Source organism: Panthera tigris, chromosome C1 (assembly GCF_018350195.1).
Source record: "Panthera tigris isolate Pti1 chromosome C1, P.tigris_Pti1_mat1.1, whole genome shotgun sequence".
Classification (NCBI taxonomy): Eukaryota; Metazoa; Chordata; class Mammalia; order Carnivora; family Felidae; genus Panthera; species Panthera tigris.
This window is the reverse complement of record NC_056667.1, coordinates 87262451-87279688: the sequence shown is the minus strand read 5'-3', so window position 1 is coordinate 87279688 and position 17238 is coordinate 87262451. Positions and strand designations below refer to the sequence as shown.

Sequence of the window (17238 nt, the reverse complement as noted above, 5' to 3'; positions counted from 1 at the left end):
TTTAAAACATTAATGCCTGCCCTCCCTGCCTCCTGCTTCACCTAGTCATTCTAGTTATAAGTTCTTATGTAGTACCTAGGCATTCTTATGTTTTAAAAGTTCTCTAGGAAATTCTAGTCACAGTAGGGTTGAAAAACAATTATCTTTAGCCAATTTAGGAAGGATTGAAAAAATAAATCCCCAGAAAGGGAGCACAATATATTCTAGAAACTAAGAGAAGTTTATTTCAGCTGGACCATAACATTTGGGGTAGGAGAAGTAGACAGGAGTTAGTGTGGATGTTTCCTTTGGAGATTGTAGCTCTTAATATCCATGGTGGATATCTGATTTTTCTCAAGAGGTCCTCAGCAGCCATGATACACCCAGGGAGAATTTGGACATTTAAATTTATTCAGTGCTGATGTCTTGTCAGGCAACTATGATTACTTTCATTTCCTTGTACTCTATGCTGTCTTGTATCTGTGTTGCATATCTGATATTTCTGTCACCCTCCTCTTGGCTTATAAACTTTTACCCATCCTTTAGGACTCAGCTTAAAAGGACCACATGGCAGATATTTCAGCTACTGTTAGCTATACAGTCTCTATCACAGCTATACAACTCTTGTAGGGCAAAAGCAGCTATGGGCAACATATAAGTGATTGGGTGTAGCTATAGTATTATAAAATTCTTATTTGTAGATGCTGAAATTTAAATTTTGTATAATTCCCCTGTGCCACAAAATTATGCTTCTTTTAATTTTTTTAGCCATGTAAAAAAAAACATTCTTATGTCATGTACCTTTACAAAAATAGTCAGAAAGGTCTTATCCCACAGGCATAATTTTTCCTGCCGCTGTGCTAAGGCATTGTCACAAATGCCAGCTCACAAACTTAGGTAAATATTTTTATTATTTTCATTTTACGGATATAGAAACTGAGGACAAAGCAGTTAAATACTTTTTATTATTTTCATTTTACAGATATAGAAACTGAGGACAAAGCAGTTAAATACTGAGTCCAAATCACACATATGCTAAGTGCCAGGGGTGGGATTCAGAGCAATCCCAGTTCTTCAACACTATGTATCGCTGTCATCTACTCCTTACTGGTCATGGGAGTGTGTGAAGTTTAGAGGAGGAATTAATTAGAGATGAAACAATCAAAGCATTGTGAGCCTTTACATCAGTAATCCATGTGGACACTGAAGGCAACAGAGGGAAAGGATTAAAGACTTGGGACAGACTAATCAATGAATGAGTCGGGATGTTTAAGAGATCAGCAGAACATAATAAAAAAGACATAGTAGGCCCTCAAATTTTTTGTTTCAAGACAAGAGAGCCCTGTAGACTTCAGAGAAAGTTGCTTCTATGTATTTTCACATTATCATGTTTCACACTCAGCCAGTATTTTATAGAGCTCATGTACGTGTGTGTATGTGTGTGTATACATATCTGTTCTTTTCTAGTTTTAGTAAAAAAAAAAAAAAAATTAAGTATAGGCAAAAATTAAAACCAAGGGTGAAAAGTGCTGTAATAGAGGTAAGCATATATCTAAATGAGTTTTGGGAGACAGGAAATGCTTTCTGGAGCAGATTACACATCACTTATATCCTATGTATTCCTCAGGTGAAGTGAAGCTAAGTGTTTCAGACGGGGGAAATGGGGTTCAAGGGCCCAGAGGTAGGAGAAAGAAGATGAGGGGTTCTGGCCAGTCTGAGTTCAGTATAGCTACAGTGCTGAATGAGGAAGGAGTTAGGGGAAATGACAATGAAAAAAAACAAAAAAACAAATGATGGAGGTGCATACCACACTAGGGGTGGTACAGGCAGGACAACTGGATGTGTTCAGATCTTCAGGATTTTATATGCAAGTTCTGTGCATACCATCCAGAAGTTACTGGGTTCACTGAAGGAATTTAAGCAGCAGAGTGACATAAAGCCTGGTGTTTTGGAAACTTGCTCAAGTTGTGGTATGTAGAATGATTAGAAAGGACATGGAAACCAGTTAAATGGCTATTGTAGTAATGCACTAGGCTCCGATATCTTATTCTCCCATTCAATAGACTGCAACACTATACAATAAAAGGCAGGAAAAACATTGTTTAACAAAATATTGTGCTGATTGGGCACATCTGAAATTCTAATCATGATCTATGGCATCGGCTATTGGCAACAAGAAAACAATTCCAATATAAAGGGCATTTAAGAATTGCTTTGAAAATGGAAATTTTGCTTTTTTACATATATCAAGTTATGCTATAACAAATTACTGCTTTTAATCTTTAAACAATTGCAATTCAGTTAATAAAATATGAAGAAGCATTTTGCTGTGTGTGTATATGTATATGTGTATGTGTGTATGTATAAAACCATGGAATTCTTATTATGAGAATTTGTTAAATGCTATGATTATGAAATCAAATAGCAGGCAGATTTCAAAGTGGCTTAATTTATTATTTAGTTTGTTTGAAGGGAAAAACTTTAAAACTTGATTAACCAGGTTTTACATTTTTTGTAACTTGATATGCCTTTTTTATCTTTATTTTATTGTTTAAAATGTTTAGTTATGGGGGGAAGGAGCAGAGAGAGAGTGAGACAGAAGATCCTAAGTGGGCTCTGTACTGAACCTACTAACCTTGAGATCATGACCTGAGCCAAAGTGGGACGCTTGACCAATTGAGCCACCCAGGTGCCCCTTGATATGCCTTTTTAGAAAAATAAAAAAAACCTAGTTGAAATCTAGGTTTTTACTTGTCCCTATTTTTAATTGATTTTTGAAGAATGAATTATTTCATATAATGCATCTCTATAAAGAATTTTGTGAGGCTTTAAAAATAGAGCTCTTATTTTGAATCCTGTAGAGGGAATGTGTTTTTATCATACTATTTCAAAGTAGGAAGAAGCACGTGTGACAAAATCTGTACTCTTGGAAAAGATCATCCTGTGGAAAGATATTTTGGAGAGGAGGCATGTGCAGTTTATTTTAGTTATTATTTGCCTATGAGCAGTTGGGACCATGACCATGGGACTGCATCATTTTCTTCATAGAATTACAGCCTTCATAGCTGTGTTCATGTCTGTCCTTGAGTCTTTACCCTATTCAGATGTACTTTTGCTAATGGCCTCAGAGCAAGAAGATAAGACACAATAAGCAGATAAGATGCTATGAATTTTATAAATAGTCTCTTTAAGAGGAATTTAGACCCTGAAACATAAATTGTGTTTAATTTAAAGCAAATATAAACATCAGGAATCAATTAACTGTCTCAAGATAATTGTAGTATTTATATTTATGTTTTAACTTTCTTTTACAAAGTTTTTGTTTATGGGGTAGAGCAATGAAGGTGGTGAAGTGGAAAGAGCCTAGATTTGATGTTTGCCCAGATCTCAGGAGTATCCTTAGTTTGCTTTCTGGCTCTCAATTCCTTCATCTGCACAGTAGGGATAAGAACATATGCTCTGAAAAGTCTGTAAAGAGCTTAGCTTAGTGACTGGCACATATTAGGCTTTCTAGACATGAAAGCTATTAAAAATTACTACTTTCTTGGGCGCCTGGGTGGCTCAATTGTTAAAGAGTCTCAACTCTTGGTTTCAGCTCAGATCATGATCCCAGGGTTGTGGGATCAAGCCCTGCATCAGGCTCTGTGCTGAGCATGGGGCCTGTTTAAGATTCTCTCTTCCTTTCCCTCTGCCCCATCTCCCACTTGCATGCTCCCTCCCTCAAAAAATAGAAATTATTAAAAATTTAAAAATATTATAACTTTCTTTTTTACTTTATGATAAGAGAAAAGAAAGTTAAGAACGTCCACTATCCCCATGGGCCTAAAATAATTGACCATCACAAGCAGGACTACAGCAAAAATGTTCTTGAATGCTGTTATTCTTTTAAGTATTCCAAGGCTAAACTAGAGAGTGTCATATTTGATAGAGTTGATGATCCCTTTGAATTGTCTGATTTCCATAAAGAGAATGTTTTTCTCTTCTTTTTTAATAATTTGGAAGAATGTGTACTATACTGGATAGTATGTTGACTTTCATTCAGAGGCTTGATAAAATAGGTATACAGAGTATTGTTAAAGGAAATTACACTTGTTATACTCTAAAAGGAAAATTATATAAACCTTCATCCATGTATATTTGTACATATGGAAGTAAATGCCCCTAAAATTTAATTAACTAAGGAAATGAACAAGTATACAGTGCTCACAAGCACTCATTCATTCATTCATGTATTCTGTAATGAACTGGTGGTTATTATAAAAAAAATAGTTAAAAATAATAATTTTATTTTTTAGAGTTTCCTAAAGTTTATTTATTTTGAGAGAGAGAGAGAGAGAGAGAGAGAGAGAGTATGCCTATGCACAAATGGGGGAGGGGCAGAGAGAGAGAGAGAGAGAGAGAGAATCCCAAGCTGGCTCTGTGCTGTCATTGCAGAGCCTGACATGGGACTCGAAACCACAAACTGTGAGATCATGACCTGATCCAAAATCAAGAGTTGGTTGCTTAACTGACTGAGCCACCCAGGCACTCTGAAATCATAATTTTCAAAGAACAACACCCCATTACAGGTCACTCTTTATGGATCGTGATGAATTGTGATGATATTTTCTGATTCTAAAATCAGTCCCATTCCCATTCTCATTAAGTCCTTCCAGAAACAGTATATTTATAAATCCCAGCATATTTTGAAATTTGATAGCAATTCTGTTTTGTTTTGTTTTGTTTTTTTAACTAACATCAAAACTTTTCAAATCAATAATATTGGTTCACTTCTATTGGTAGAAGTGATCTCTTTTACTTCTGAACTAGAACCTATATACTTGCAGTAAGGACTTATGTCTCAGACATGCTCAGTAATACATTGGCCAACACATAGCCTTCTCTGAACATTTTTATTTTTGAATAAAGACAAAAAGTCAATAGAATATAGGCATGTTTTGTTACCTATTCTTTTTAACAACTTTTAACTTTGTGTGTACAATATGGCTTAGTAACTGCACATTTTGCAATCATTATGTATAACGTTCATTGTGAATTTGAACCTTGAAAATCACCTTTATGTAGCTTATAAATAGTTGAATAGTAAATCTATTAGAAATTAGTGGAATATGTCCAGATGCTGGCCTTCGCTTTAACTCCAGATAGTGAAATTACTTAGAATGATTAAAGACTTTATAAATTGTAATGGAGATGCATCAGATTGTAAATTTACATATATTCTATTATATATTAAGTACGTAATATATACCAGGTAACAAATATTTTATATATTCAATTCTAAATCTGCTTATCCCCCCCAAAATATGAATATCTTCTGTTTGCTTTTCCACAAATATATTCTTGATTTGAGATATTTTGTATTGAGAATTTTTTAGTTTATATTTTACCTGCTGCCCCACTTCTCAGTCTCCTACCCAGATAACAGGGAGATGTGTTAAGTGACAGATTTGAGAGTAGAATAATAAACAGTTTTCTCTTTTAAAAATACTCATTTTTATGCTAGATTATTTGTTCAATTTTTTTTGCCTTTAATTTATTTTTCAGCTGCTCCAGTCGATGTACTAAAAGCTCTAGATTTTCACAATTCTCCAGAGGGAATATCAAAAACAACGGGCTTTTGCACAAACAGAAAGAATTCAAAAGGTTCGGATACTGCTTACAGAGTTTCAAAGCAAGCACAGCTCAGTGCTCCAACAAAACAATTATTTTCAGGTATGTTCACTTTATTACTAGAACTGTCACTACTTTGCTAATTATTTTGTGTCTTTTTATCATGCTGTATAATGCACAATTATTGGGGCAGATATAATTCTTTCCTATATAGGACACTGAATAGGTTGTGGTCACTAAGGTGACTTAATGGAAATAACTGATGATTTAATAATTGCCAGTTTTAATTCAACACAATCACAGAAGATATGTTTATTTGAAAATTTAATAATTTATCATTTTATTTCCAGATGATAAAAATTGAAAACAACATTATATCTAGCTCATTTTTGCATATAATCCTATAGAATTTATTCACTGGATAACCTGGCAGTTTTACCCATAATGACTACCCATGTGGCTTGAATGGGCATGTGGATTTAGACATACTTAGTGAGTGTCTTTATGAAATTAACTTAAGTTTCTGTTGAAAGAAATACTTCTTTAGAATATATTATAAAACAGATTATTCAGTATTATTTTGGGATCCTGTTCTTCTCTTAAATAGAGTAAAAGCCCCATGTCACAGTTATAAGGAGATCTGGGTTTAGAGAGTTTGTAAACCTTTACCTGGAAAGTTTTTGTAATGGTATTGAAAAATACCTGGTGAATATTATTTCTTTCCATGAAAATATTGATTAACCTGATAACACTAATTATCTGCAATCATGATAATGTAGGGAAAGGGAGTTGAGTGATGAACTGACAATTTCTGAGTGTCACATAGTCAAAACAGTAACTTGTTACAAGTCTGCTGTTGCACACATCAGTTATTTTTTTCTTACAACTGTACTGAATTGAGTGTTCCCATCCTTATTTGATGGAAGAGGAAATAGAATTTCACTCAGGTTCTTGGACTTGTCCATATTACGAGGGGTCTTGATTTAATCCAGGTCTTGTCTGTTGCCAAAGCCAATATTCACTATACTATCAAGTGTTTCTTTTTAGTGCTTTGGAATCCTCTCAGAAATAAGTTATTGTTTATTTTTTTTAATGTTTATTTATGTTTGAGAGACAGAGAGCAAAGAAAGCGCACATGAGCACGGGAGGGGCGGAGAGAGGGAGACACAGAACCTGAAGCAGGCTTCAGGCTCCAAGCTGTCAGCACAGAGCCCAACATGGGGCTCGAACCCACGAACTGCGAGATCATGACCTGAGCTGAATTCAGATGCTCAACTGACTGAGCCACCCAGGCACCCCAAAATAATTTATCATTTAAATTCTTCATATAATCCTCTCCACTGTCCCTACCTGAAGGGATTTGAATTATCTATTTTCACAAAAAAACTATTTTCTAACAATAGAAAAATTAGAAATCAAGGGACTAACTACAAAACAATATATTTTTCATGGATGGACATTTTAAAGTATTTTTGCAAACACATTTATTTTGATTAATTCATTGATCTTTCCCAAATATTTCTTGTTTTGCAATCCTTTGTGATGGACAAAAGCAACAATCCGCAAATACAAAGAATGTCAATGCACAATTTTTCTGACTTTGGAATTAAAAATTAAAATAGTTATTAAATCCATAAAAGTATGTTAAAAATCAAATTTAAAAGCTGCAAATGTAAAAATAATGTTGCTTTTCTATTTATCTGCACTCCAATGCAGAAATAGGATAGGGATGGGAATTGTCAAGAGAAAAAAACAGGGAAAAATACATTAATGGAAAAGCTTTAGAAATACTCAAAATGTTAATTTTTAATTTTTTATATTTTGGTTCATCACTTCAGGGTCAGTTTTTGTGCCTTCGAAATTGGTAGTTAGTTTGATTAATCCAATCATTTCTGTTATCCGTGGAAAAGAATATAACATATGCCTCTGGGCTCTCCTTTCATGAGAGTTAACAATATTCATTTATACTGAAGGTTTTTTTTCCCCCCTTCTCACAATATTGTGGCTTAGGCACATAATTCTCAAAACAGTTATTTCATATAGGAAGAGACTCCTCTGATAGAGACCTCATCCGCCCGTCCCACGCAAGTGAATTTAAACTTAATCTTCCATTTGGGTAAAGCTTCCTGTCAAACAATGCGAAACGGCAATTAATAAAAATGATGAGTGACATTTTCATAGTTAAAAACATCCAAACAATGAATATTATTCTTTATCAAATGAGTAAAAAAGATCTTTGAAAAATTATTTGGAATACTCTTTCTTCCATTATGGGAAGACATAATAGCGACTTCTTTTCTAATGAAAAAAGTAAGTAGTAGTATTGGAAAGTTCAGTATTGGGGTGGGGTTGAAGGGTTATCAGATGGTCACTGCAAAATTCTGTTTAATTAAGGTACATGCCCTCTAAAGTCCTTATTTGAGACCTTTAATTTAACTGTCTGAGAACACTGTACATGTGACCTGAATAGAAGCTATAATTTACAAGTTCTATCTGCCTTCTCTAGAACACCTGCTGTGGGACAGATGCTATACAAGAAACTTTGTGTATATTGATCTTTATCTTCATATCTATCTGGAGAGAAGACTATTTAAGCCCAAGTAATGGATTAGGTGTTAGAAATGTAAAGTATTTCAATATAATCACAGAACCAGTGAATGATGTGAAGCTGAGAGACAGTCTCTGTCTCTTTTAGATTAAGTGAGCTTTCTCACTATGCAAAAATGGCCTTCCCTCCTCATTTTCAAAATCCTGCTGACCACCAAGCTGCATCAAAAAGGTATTTTAGTTAAAGGGAGACATATGACACATGGAAATATATTAACCACAATTTGAGAAAATTAAAATCAAATAATGAATTTTTGTGACTTTTCTATATAAAATTTATTTATGCATGCACTATCTATTGATATTAAAAGCCCATTTTAAGAATCAGTATTGAATTTGATATATTCAGTGTGAATTATGATTATTATATATGTATGATTTTATGTTTACATGCATATCAAAAGTAGTAATAGTATTTTTTCTTTAACAGCAGTCATTCAACAGAGTGGATGCTTTTACTTTACATTTATACATTTCAAAACATAAATTATTTAAGTTGAAATTTTCACATTTTATTTTATCATGTATACTGATCACTGTTATTTGAGATAAAATTTCACATAGTAAGTGGTTGCATTCCTGTTGTTGAAGTAATATCATAATGAATTCTCTCTGATACATATAGTCAGTTATCGACAGTTTTGCTTAGTGTTTTATAGGGAAGAAACTAAGGTGGGGTGCCTAGGTTAGACTGAACATTTTGACATCAAGTCATGATTTTTTAGGTAGCTAAATTCTCTTTTTCAAATGTCATAGCATAAAGATTATAATTATAATCTTAATGCCTAATTTGAAATTGGGAAATACTTTGGGGTGCCTGGGTGGCTCAGTCAGTTGAGCGTCCTACTTCCACTTAGGTCATGATCTTGTGGTTGTCAAGAGCCCACGTTGGGCTCTGTGCTGACAGCTCAGAGTCTGGAGCCTGCTTCCTATTCTGTGTGTGTCTCTCTCTGCCCCTCCCCCACTCATGCTCTCTCTCTGTCTCTAAAATAAAATAAACATTAAATTTTTTTAATTGGGAAATACTTATATAATTGAAAGATTTTACTCATTAGTGGTTAGCACATGACAATTTCAAAAGTCGTTCTGTACAAATTGGATCATTAATTATAATTTGTTATAATTTATTTAATCTTATATGAATATATTCTTTCCTAGAATTCTTTTTTCCCTAAATGTCTCTATGTAGACATTAATTCATGATGGTTTTGCAAAAATGGAAAAAAAATAATTGTTTTCCCCTAGCTCATAATATTTTAGCATCTTTTTTTTTCAATGTAGGAGATATTTGAAAAATTGAGGTACATTTAGGGAAAGAATTCCTGTGATTCTCAACATTCTGAGCTACTTATTTGAAGAAAAATTTGGCCATAGAGCTTCTTCAATAGCAGGCTGATTACCTACCTAGATTTTTATTTATAGTATAAGCAGGTAAAACATGTTTTATTAATTAACTTTTTATTACTTTTCTATTTTATTTATATGATTATCTTTCTTCTGTTGATTTATATACAAATAAAATTGGATGTCTTTATGACACCTAATGAAACAAAACTATATCTATATTTAAATAATTTTTGATGTGATAGCAAAGCTTTTATGACCTACTTGTGATATGGCAAAGTTGTTTGGTAAATTATTTTTAAAAATAAAATTAATAATTTTAAATAAATACTTTTTAGTTTGGAGATACCTATTTATCTATGTAGATATAGATACGTATGGATAAAGATATAGAAATACATACAGATATAAGTAGATATTATAGAACCAAATACCTAACATTAATTGACTGCTTTCTCTGTGACATACTCTTTTTTAATTTCCACATTTTAAATAATTCCAATTTCGTAAAATGTCTCCTACTACTTTAAGTGTCTACAAACACTGCATATGCAGATGTTTTATATGTTATTTAGCCTGTCCCAACCATTACAGGCTATTTTAATATTTGAGGATTATAAATAGTGTTTTGGTGAATTGATGTAAGATACCTTTATACACAAACATTTCTCCTATTCCAATAAAGTTTTAGAATTGCTGGTGTCCTATAATCTTTTGAATTTGAATCTGTGGCAGTCATATTCAGAGTATTTTTATTATTTTATACTACCGTGTAGAATAGAATTTAGAATGAATGGATTGAATATGGAAGCTCCTGGTGTTGTCCTAGATATCACTGATTACACACGCACATATACACAAGTTTTGCACACAGAATACTTTTTAGCTGAAATAATCTCATCCTTTGAATTATAATGCCTGTTTTACTTCTATTCCAGGGTAGATAGAGGCTCAAATAAGATATATATGTAAAAGTATTTTTGAAGAGTAAAATGCAAAATTTAACATGCAATGTTTTTATAAAACATATACAAGCAGCCATTGCTTAACTATCTGAGAAATATTTGTGATAGTCATTTAACTGATGTGTTTACTTAATAAATACTTACTAAGCACTTAGGTAGATCTGGCCCCATGCTGGATATTTAGAGTATAGTGGTAAGAGGGAAAAGAAAAAAAAAAAAAAAAAAAAGACAGTTTGCCCTCTTGAATTTAGAATCAAATTAACCAAGTATCTGATAGTTCAGATTTATAATGCTATAAGCTTTTTATTGATGAAATTGCCTTTTGTGTGATAGGAAAAACTGATGAGAAACTCTTTAGCTTTTAATGGATGACAAAAAAATACCTTCATATATTGTGTCCTTGCGATGCCTCTTTAAAGAGAGGGTGTATGGCCACAGATTAGAGAAGGCCGAAAACACAAATCTTAGATCAAAGTGGTATTTTTTTATTTTAAAAGTTCTTATTGTGCATTTAATATTGTCCTGGAAAAATGATTGATATTGTTTCCTAACTTTGAGTTGAATTCTACATAGTCATTGTGCTTTAAATGAGCAGGTTTAAAATTTGAATATAGCTTGGACATTTATTTCAGAGAAAGCTTATTATCGTCCCTTTCCCATTTGTTTTTTAATCTGTGTTGTTATTACTATTTGAATTTACATGACTTGTTTTTTAAAATTTATTTATATTCAAGTTACTTAGCACACAGTATACGGTCTTGGTCTCCAGAGTAGATCCCAGGATTCATCACTTCCATGTAACACCCAGTGCTCTTCCCAACAAGTGCCCTCCTCAATGCCCATCACCCATTTAACCCATCCTCCCCACCTCCCTCTAGCAGCCCTCAGTTTGTTCTTTGTGTTTGAGTCTCTTATGGTTTGCCGCACTGTTTCTATCTTGTTTCTCCTTCCCTTCCCCTATGTTCATCTGTTGTGTTTCTCAAATTCCACATATGAGTGAAATTATATGATATTTTTCTTTCTGTGTTTGACTTATTTCACTTAGCATAACACATTCTAGCTTGATCCGTGTTGTTGCAAATGACGAGATGCATTCTTCTGTATCTCTAAGTAATATCCTGTTGTGTATGTATGTATATATATATATATATATATATATAGAGAGAGAGAGAGAGAGAGAGAGAGAGCGCGCACCACTTCTTTATTCATTGACCAGTCTATGGACATTTGGGCTCTTTTAATAATTTGGCTATTGTTGATGGCACTGCTATAAACATTGGGGTGCATGTGCCCCTTCTAATCAACATGACTCATTAAGGCCACCTAAGAAGTTAAAAAATTAGGGTGATCCAGGAATAATTTGGGAATTTGACATTTCTGAGCCTTTGGCCTTCTCTTCTCAGGAGGAACTTTTCCAGAAGATTTTTCAATATTATTTACAATAAAACCCAAAAAAGGAATTCAGTCTTTCCTTTTATCTATATATAATGAGCATGGTATTCAGCAAGTTGGTGTTGAGGTTGGGAGATCACCTGTTTTCCTGTTTGAAGACCACACTGGAAAACCTGCCCCTGAAGACTATCCCCTCTTCAGAACCGTTAACATCGCTGACGGGAAGTAAGTAACACAATAATTCAATGTTTTCACCATGTTGAAAGCAATTATTTCATTTAACCATTCAACAAATATTCATAAAGTATGAAGCAGTTTTTTCTAGAGATTAGAGATACGGCAATGAACAAAACAATAAAATACCTAATTGCACATAGTTTCTTTTACAGTCTGGGTAGACAACGAGGAAGATAAGAGATGGTGGTGGAGGGTGCAATTTTAAGGATTGAGATCAGGGAAAATCTCACTAAGAAGGTGACTGGTGAAGAATCTGGGGTGCATGCCTTGCTAATAGTATATACTATTATATACTAACTAATAGTATACTAACTAATTATACTAACTAATAGTATATACTATTCCAGGAGGAGGGGAAGCAAATACACAGCCTCTGATTCCAGGTGTGGCTGATTTGTCTAAGCAATGTCAAGGATATCCACGTGGCAGGAGCAGAGTGGGATGATGAGGATGAGCCATGGGAGGCCAAATGGTATAACACTTTGTCGATGGGTCTAACACTTTGGGTTCTATCTTGAGTGACATGGGAAGTCACTGTAGACTTTTTGAGCAGAGGAATGACCTGACTTGACCTGCCTTTTTTTCAAGCATGTTAATATTGACAATCATAAGAAGTTTTCATAATGCTTGATATGGGCTATGTACTGTTTGAAGCACTTTATACGTAGTCAACTCATTTAATTTTCACAACTCTTTGAAGAAAATAATGTTAATAAACCCATTTTACAGAATAGGGGACCAAGGCACAGAAAGTGTAAGTAACTTGCCTGAGATCATATATTTTCAAAGTGGCGGAGGTAGTTAGACTTGATAGTAACCATCATACTCTTCTGAAAATCATCCTGAATTCTGAATTCTGCATTGTGAACATTGCCTTTCACTTAGGGAACAGCTAAATACAAATAAATGTTTGCTAAATTTACTTGGCATTTTATTGCTGAATCTAGGATTCTAAAATTAGCCTGATCTGAAATATGACATTTAGTCATAAATGTAGGAAGGAAATGGCCATGCAGATGAAAAAAAAATCCACGCTCAATGTATCTTTGTCAGGACCATGGAGAAAACTTCATCTTTGTAGCAGGAAAAACTAGGCTTTTATGAGGAATTTAAATACTATCCTTAATAATGAATATGAAAAGTGATGCTATGACAATAAATCAGGGTAAGGAATTTAAGGGGATGGTGTTTTCAAAAAAGCATCTCTTTGATATTGTTGCACTAAGCAAAGTCATGTTGAAAGTGAAGGAGTGAGCCATGTGGGGATAGGGAGGAAGAGCACTTCTGGCTGAGTGAAGAACATGTGCAAAGGACCAGCAATGTGGCTGGAGTGTAGGGAGTGAGAAAGCAAAAGTTGGGCGTGAGGTCGACGGGCCAGAGGACACTCCTGTGAGGCAGAGTAAGGACTTCAGCTTTACTGGGAATAATACCTTGTTTTTAGCAAGGAGACTTTATCTGACTTGTGTTTTAAAATGGTCACTACACAGTTGCATGACAGTGGAAGCCGAGACCATTAAGGAGTCTAGATGAGAGAGCTTCTAGATTGGGTAGTTGAGACACACTGGATTCTGTATATACACTGAATAAAAGATTTTCTGATGATGTGAATGTACTGTGTACAAAAAAGAGAATAATTAAGAATGGTTTCATATTTTGATAATTACATATGATACCATGATTATGACATATCACTATTATCAGAGCTGAAATTAATCAACAATGAGGTCAAGTTTAGAGTCCTAATCAACTTTTAACAATTGAATTCATTTTTATTTTCTGTTAATGAAAAGCACATACTTACAATAGTGGAGATGGTTTAAGTTAAGACACAGGCTTCTTGGCAGAAATATGTGTAAATTTTACTCTCACAGTATTAAGTGGCTCCAAAATAAATCTTTGCTTGATTCAAACTAAGCAGACGCCTATGCTAGTTGAATGTGCTATGGAAAGACCAAAGATTAAGTGTATATGGAAATATACTTGGTCCTCATCAGTAGCCATGCCAAGTCACATGAAACAGACATTTTAGGAAGGCTCCTGCAACTTTTTAGGTACTTTATTTTATGGATGTAGTCCTAGACACTTCTGCAATATTAATCTAGCGTTTTTCATTTGGAAAAAAATATATAAACCAGAGTGGTTTGCAAAATCCAAATGACGTTCACTCAGTGGTTTATGTTAGCACCAGATAGTGTTAATAAAACCCACCATTTTATAGTAAGATTAGGGTATATATGTTTCCACAGAGCTGGCCATGTCTACCCCCTAAGCCTGTCATCGCTGCCCTGAATTAGCTGGAGCAGTAGCTTCAGAGTGAATTGAGACTCTCATTCCACACATGCATTGACTATGCTTTCTTTCAGTGTTCCCACTTCCTGCCAACCCTGGAAAGAAGGAGAGATATTGTGTCTCAGTTTTGGATCCTGCCCACAGTAGTGATCTATAACTGTCTTGAAATTAAAGTGGAAAAAGAAAACGAAAGCACTTGAAATAAATGTGAATAAAGACAGAGAAGCACATTGTGTTTTACAATTAGAACGTTCAGTCGTTCCAGATGGAGCAGTCATTCAATAAGTAGACATACCCTTTTACAGTTCATCTCAGGGGATCTCTAGAGCAAAAACAGAACAAAAAAATTAAGTGGAATTCCTTTTGGAAGAAAACATTTACGTACATAGAAACTATTACTTACCTCATGTCCCACCCCTGATCTATCACATATACTCATCAGGACATGGTGAGATTAAGCTTTTGTTGCAACAACACAAAGTGTAGCAAAGGATGGTCACTTCCTTATCAGCATAGACAGCCACCCCTGGTGTACATTTTATACCACTTGTACCCTTTTTAGTATCTAGCACTATTCTGGGTAAACAGTAAGTCGTCACCTATTAACTGATTGATTAATAAATGAGCCTACTTTTTGTACATTTTCAGCTCACTTTCACAATTTGAAATACATTGTATTTTAAAATGAGTAATGGTGTGGCAACAACATCTTTGAAGCTTACAAAGGAATTGGCTTTTTTAGGTGGCATCGGGTTGCAATTAGCGTGGAGAAGAAGACTGTGACAATGATTGTTGATTGTAAGAAGAAAACCACAAAACCACTTGATAGAAGTGAGAGAGCAATCGTTGACACCAATGGAATCACGGTTTTTGGAACCAGGATTTTGGATGAAGAAGTTTTTGAGGTAAAAATAAATCAAACGTTATTTGAAGCTGAATATTATTAAATCAGATGAATTGAGCTAATAACTGTAACAATCAATATATGCTATAAAGCAAAGTTGAAAACGAAAGGATGACCTACTTTCTTCCCCTGTGGGTATAGTGGTGATGTTTTCTATTGTTCCGTAAGAGAATGAGTACACAATGATGGCTGTAACGACTGGGAAACATTACAGAGATTGGTTGATTTGAACACAGGCATGCTTTTCTCTTGGGAAGGGCAAATGGCTTTACTTTTGGTACTTTGTATTATTTTCCTTGGAGAAAAGAACATTTTCTTTGCTTCCTTCTCTGGGAGATTAATTTAAGGAAATGTACAAGTCAGATATTTTGCTTTTCTCTGTTCTTCTAATGTTTCTAAGATATAAAATAGAGATCATATTGCAAAAGCTGAACTTAGATCTTTAAAACCACTTTTTAAATAATGTCAAGGTCATAGTAAAAAGTTTTCTTCCAATTATATTTCACCAATTATGGTAATTACATTCTTTCTTTTAATTCTTCAATCATTGGATCTGGTAATGCATGCTTTAATTTTCATTGAGTCAATTATTAACATTACAAACACACTGAGTCCTGATCCCACAAAAGGATGCACTCCTGAGACATCATTCAGTACTCTGATCATTGTTTTTATCCAGTTTCTGAGTAATTTATATTTCAAAGTGTAATAAAGTAAAGTTCTGTGATATATAACAGATTAATAGACAAGGTTTACACAGAAGATTTTCTGTATTTGGATATACACACAGACAATGTGTATTTTCATAGAAAGAACAACATACACTCTGAGTGTCAGTAGAATGTTGCATTCCTGTACTTCTATACATAACCTATGGCATAATTTTAAATATAATTAACATTTATGACACTTTCAGGTTAATTGAGATTCTGTTTGTTTCTGATTTTTCTCTACTTGTAGGTACCTAAGTCTTTGACTCCAAACAAAATGTTTTAACACATTATATCATACTAAATTAAATGATAAACTCATTCAGGCAATATATAATAATATAGTCGCAGATCTTCCAATATCATCTATTGATTGCATACAAATGATAATGAATATTTATTTATTAGATAAATATTATAAACAAATTAACTTAATTTCTAGTCTCGCAAAGTTCTATTTTGAAATTAAACTACCTATGAACATCAGTTTCACGGGCTAAATTTATTTTTGTAATACACACAACCTTATTTTCCAGGAACATAAGTAATACGGACAAAGTATATCAGTGGATGGTTTCATTTCATATATTAGTTTAGTCTATTGTTATACATAGTTACAGAGTCTATGAAACTTAAAGCAATGGAAATTAAGAGTAAATTTTGTTCATCATAAGTGATAAGAATATACACAGAAATACAAAAGAGGGGTGCCTGGGTAGCTCAGTTGGTTAAGCGTTTGACTCTTGATTTCGGCTCGGGTCATGATCTCACATTTTGTGAATTCGAGCTCCACATTGGGCTCTGTGCTGACAGTGCAGAGCCTACTTGGGATTCTCTTTCTCTCCCTCTTCTCTGCCTCTCCCCTGCTCTCTCTCTCTCTCTCTCTCTCTCTCAAATAAAAAAGTAAATAAATTTTAAAAAATTAAAAAAAAAGAAATACAGAAGACAAAAAATATAAATATGTTATATAAATAAGAATATAAATAAAACACGTATATTAATACATATCAATTATTAATATTCTCAAAATTTACTGCCCTGAAAGATATTTGTTATATGTACATGTTGATTATGTCTCTTTTTCATACAGCTCTTCCCCTCTTACTCCTGAATCCCCACATACAGACTATACACCCCTTTCTTTGCCATACACTACATTCATACTCACTGGGGTCCAGTTTAGTTTTTTTTTTTTTTTTTT

At 33.8% G+C, this 17238-nt stretch overlaps 1 protein-coding gene across 2 annotated transcripts in view; it reads left to right on the top strand.

Annotated features, from left to right (window-relative positions):
* The window catches only part of COL11A1 (collagen type XI alpha 1 chain), a 224562-nt gene that overhangs the window by 29766 nt on the left and 177558 nt on the right, over positions 1-17238 (top strand). For both annotated transcript variants that reach the window (XM_042998029.1, XM_042998028.1), the window contains exons 5-7: positions 5524-5691; positions 11909-12122; positions 15166-15328. In XM_042998029.1, coding sequence (XP_042853963.1) covers positions 5524-5691; positions 11909-12122; positions 15166-15328 — 545 coding nt within the window. The remainder of the gene's footprint in view (positions 1-5523; positions 5692-11908; positions 12123-15165; positions 15329-17238) is intronic.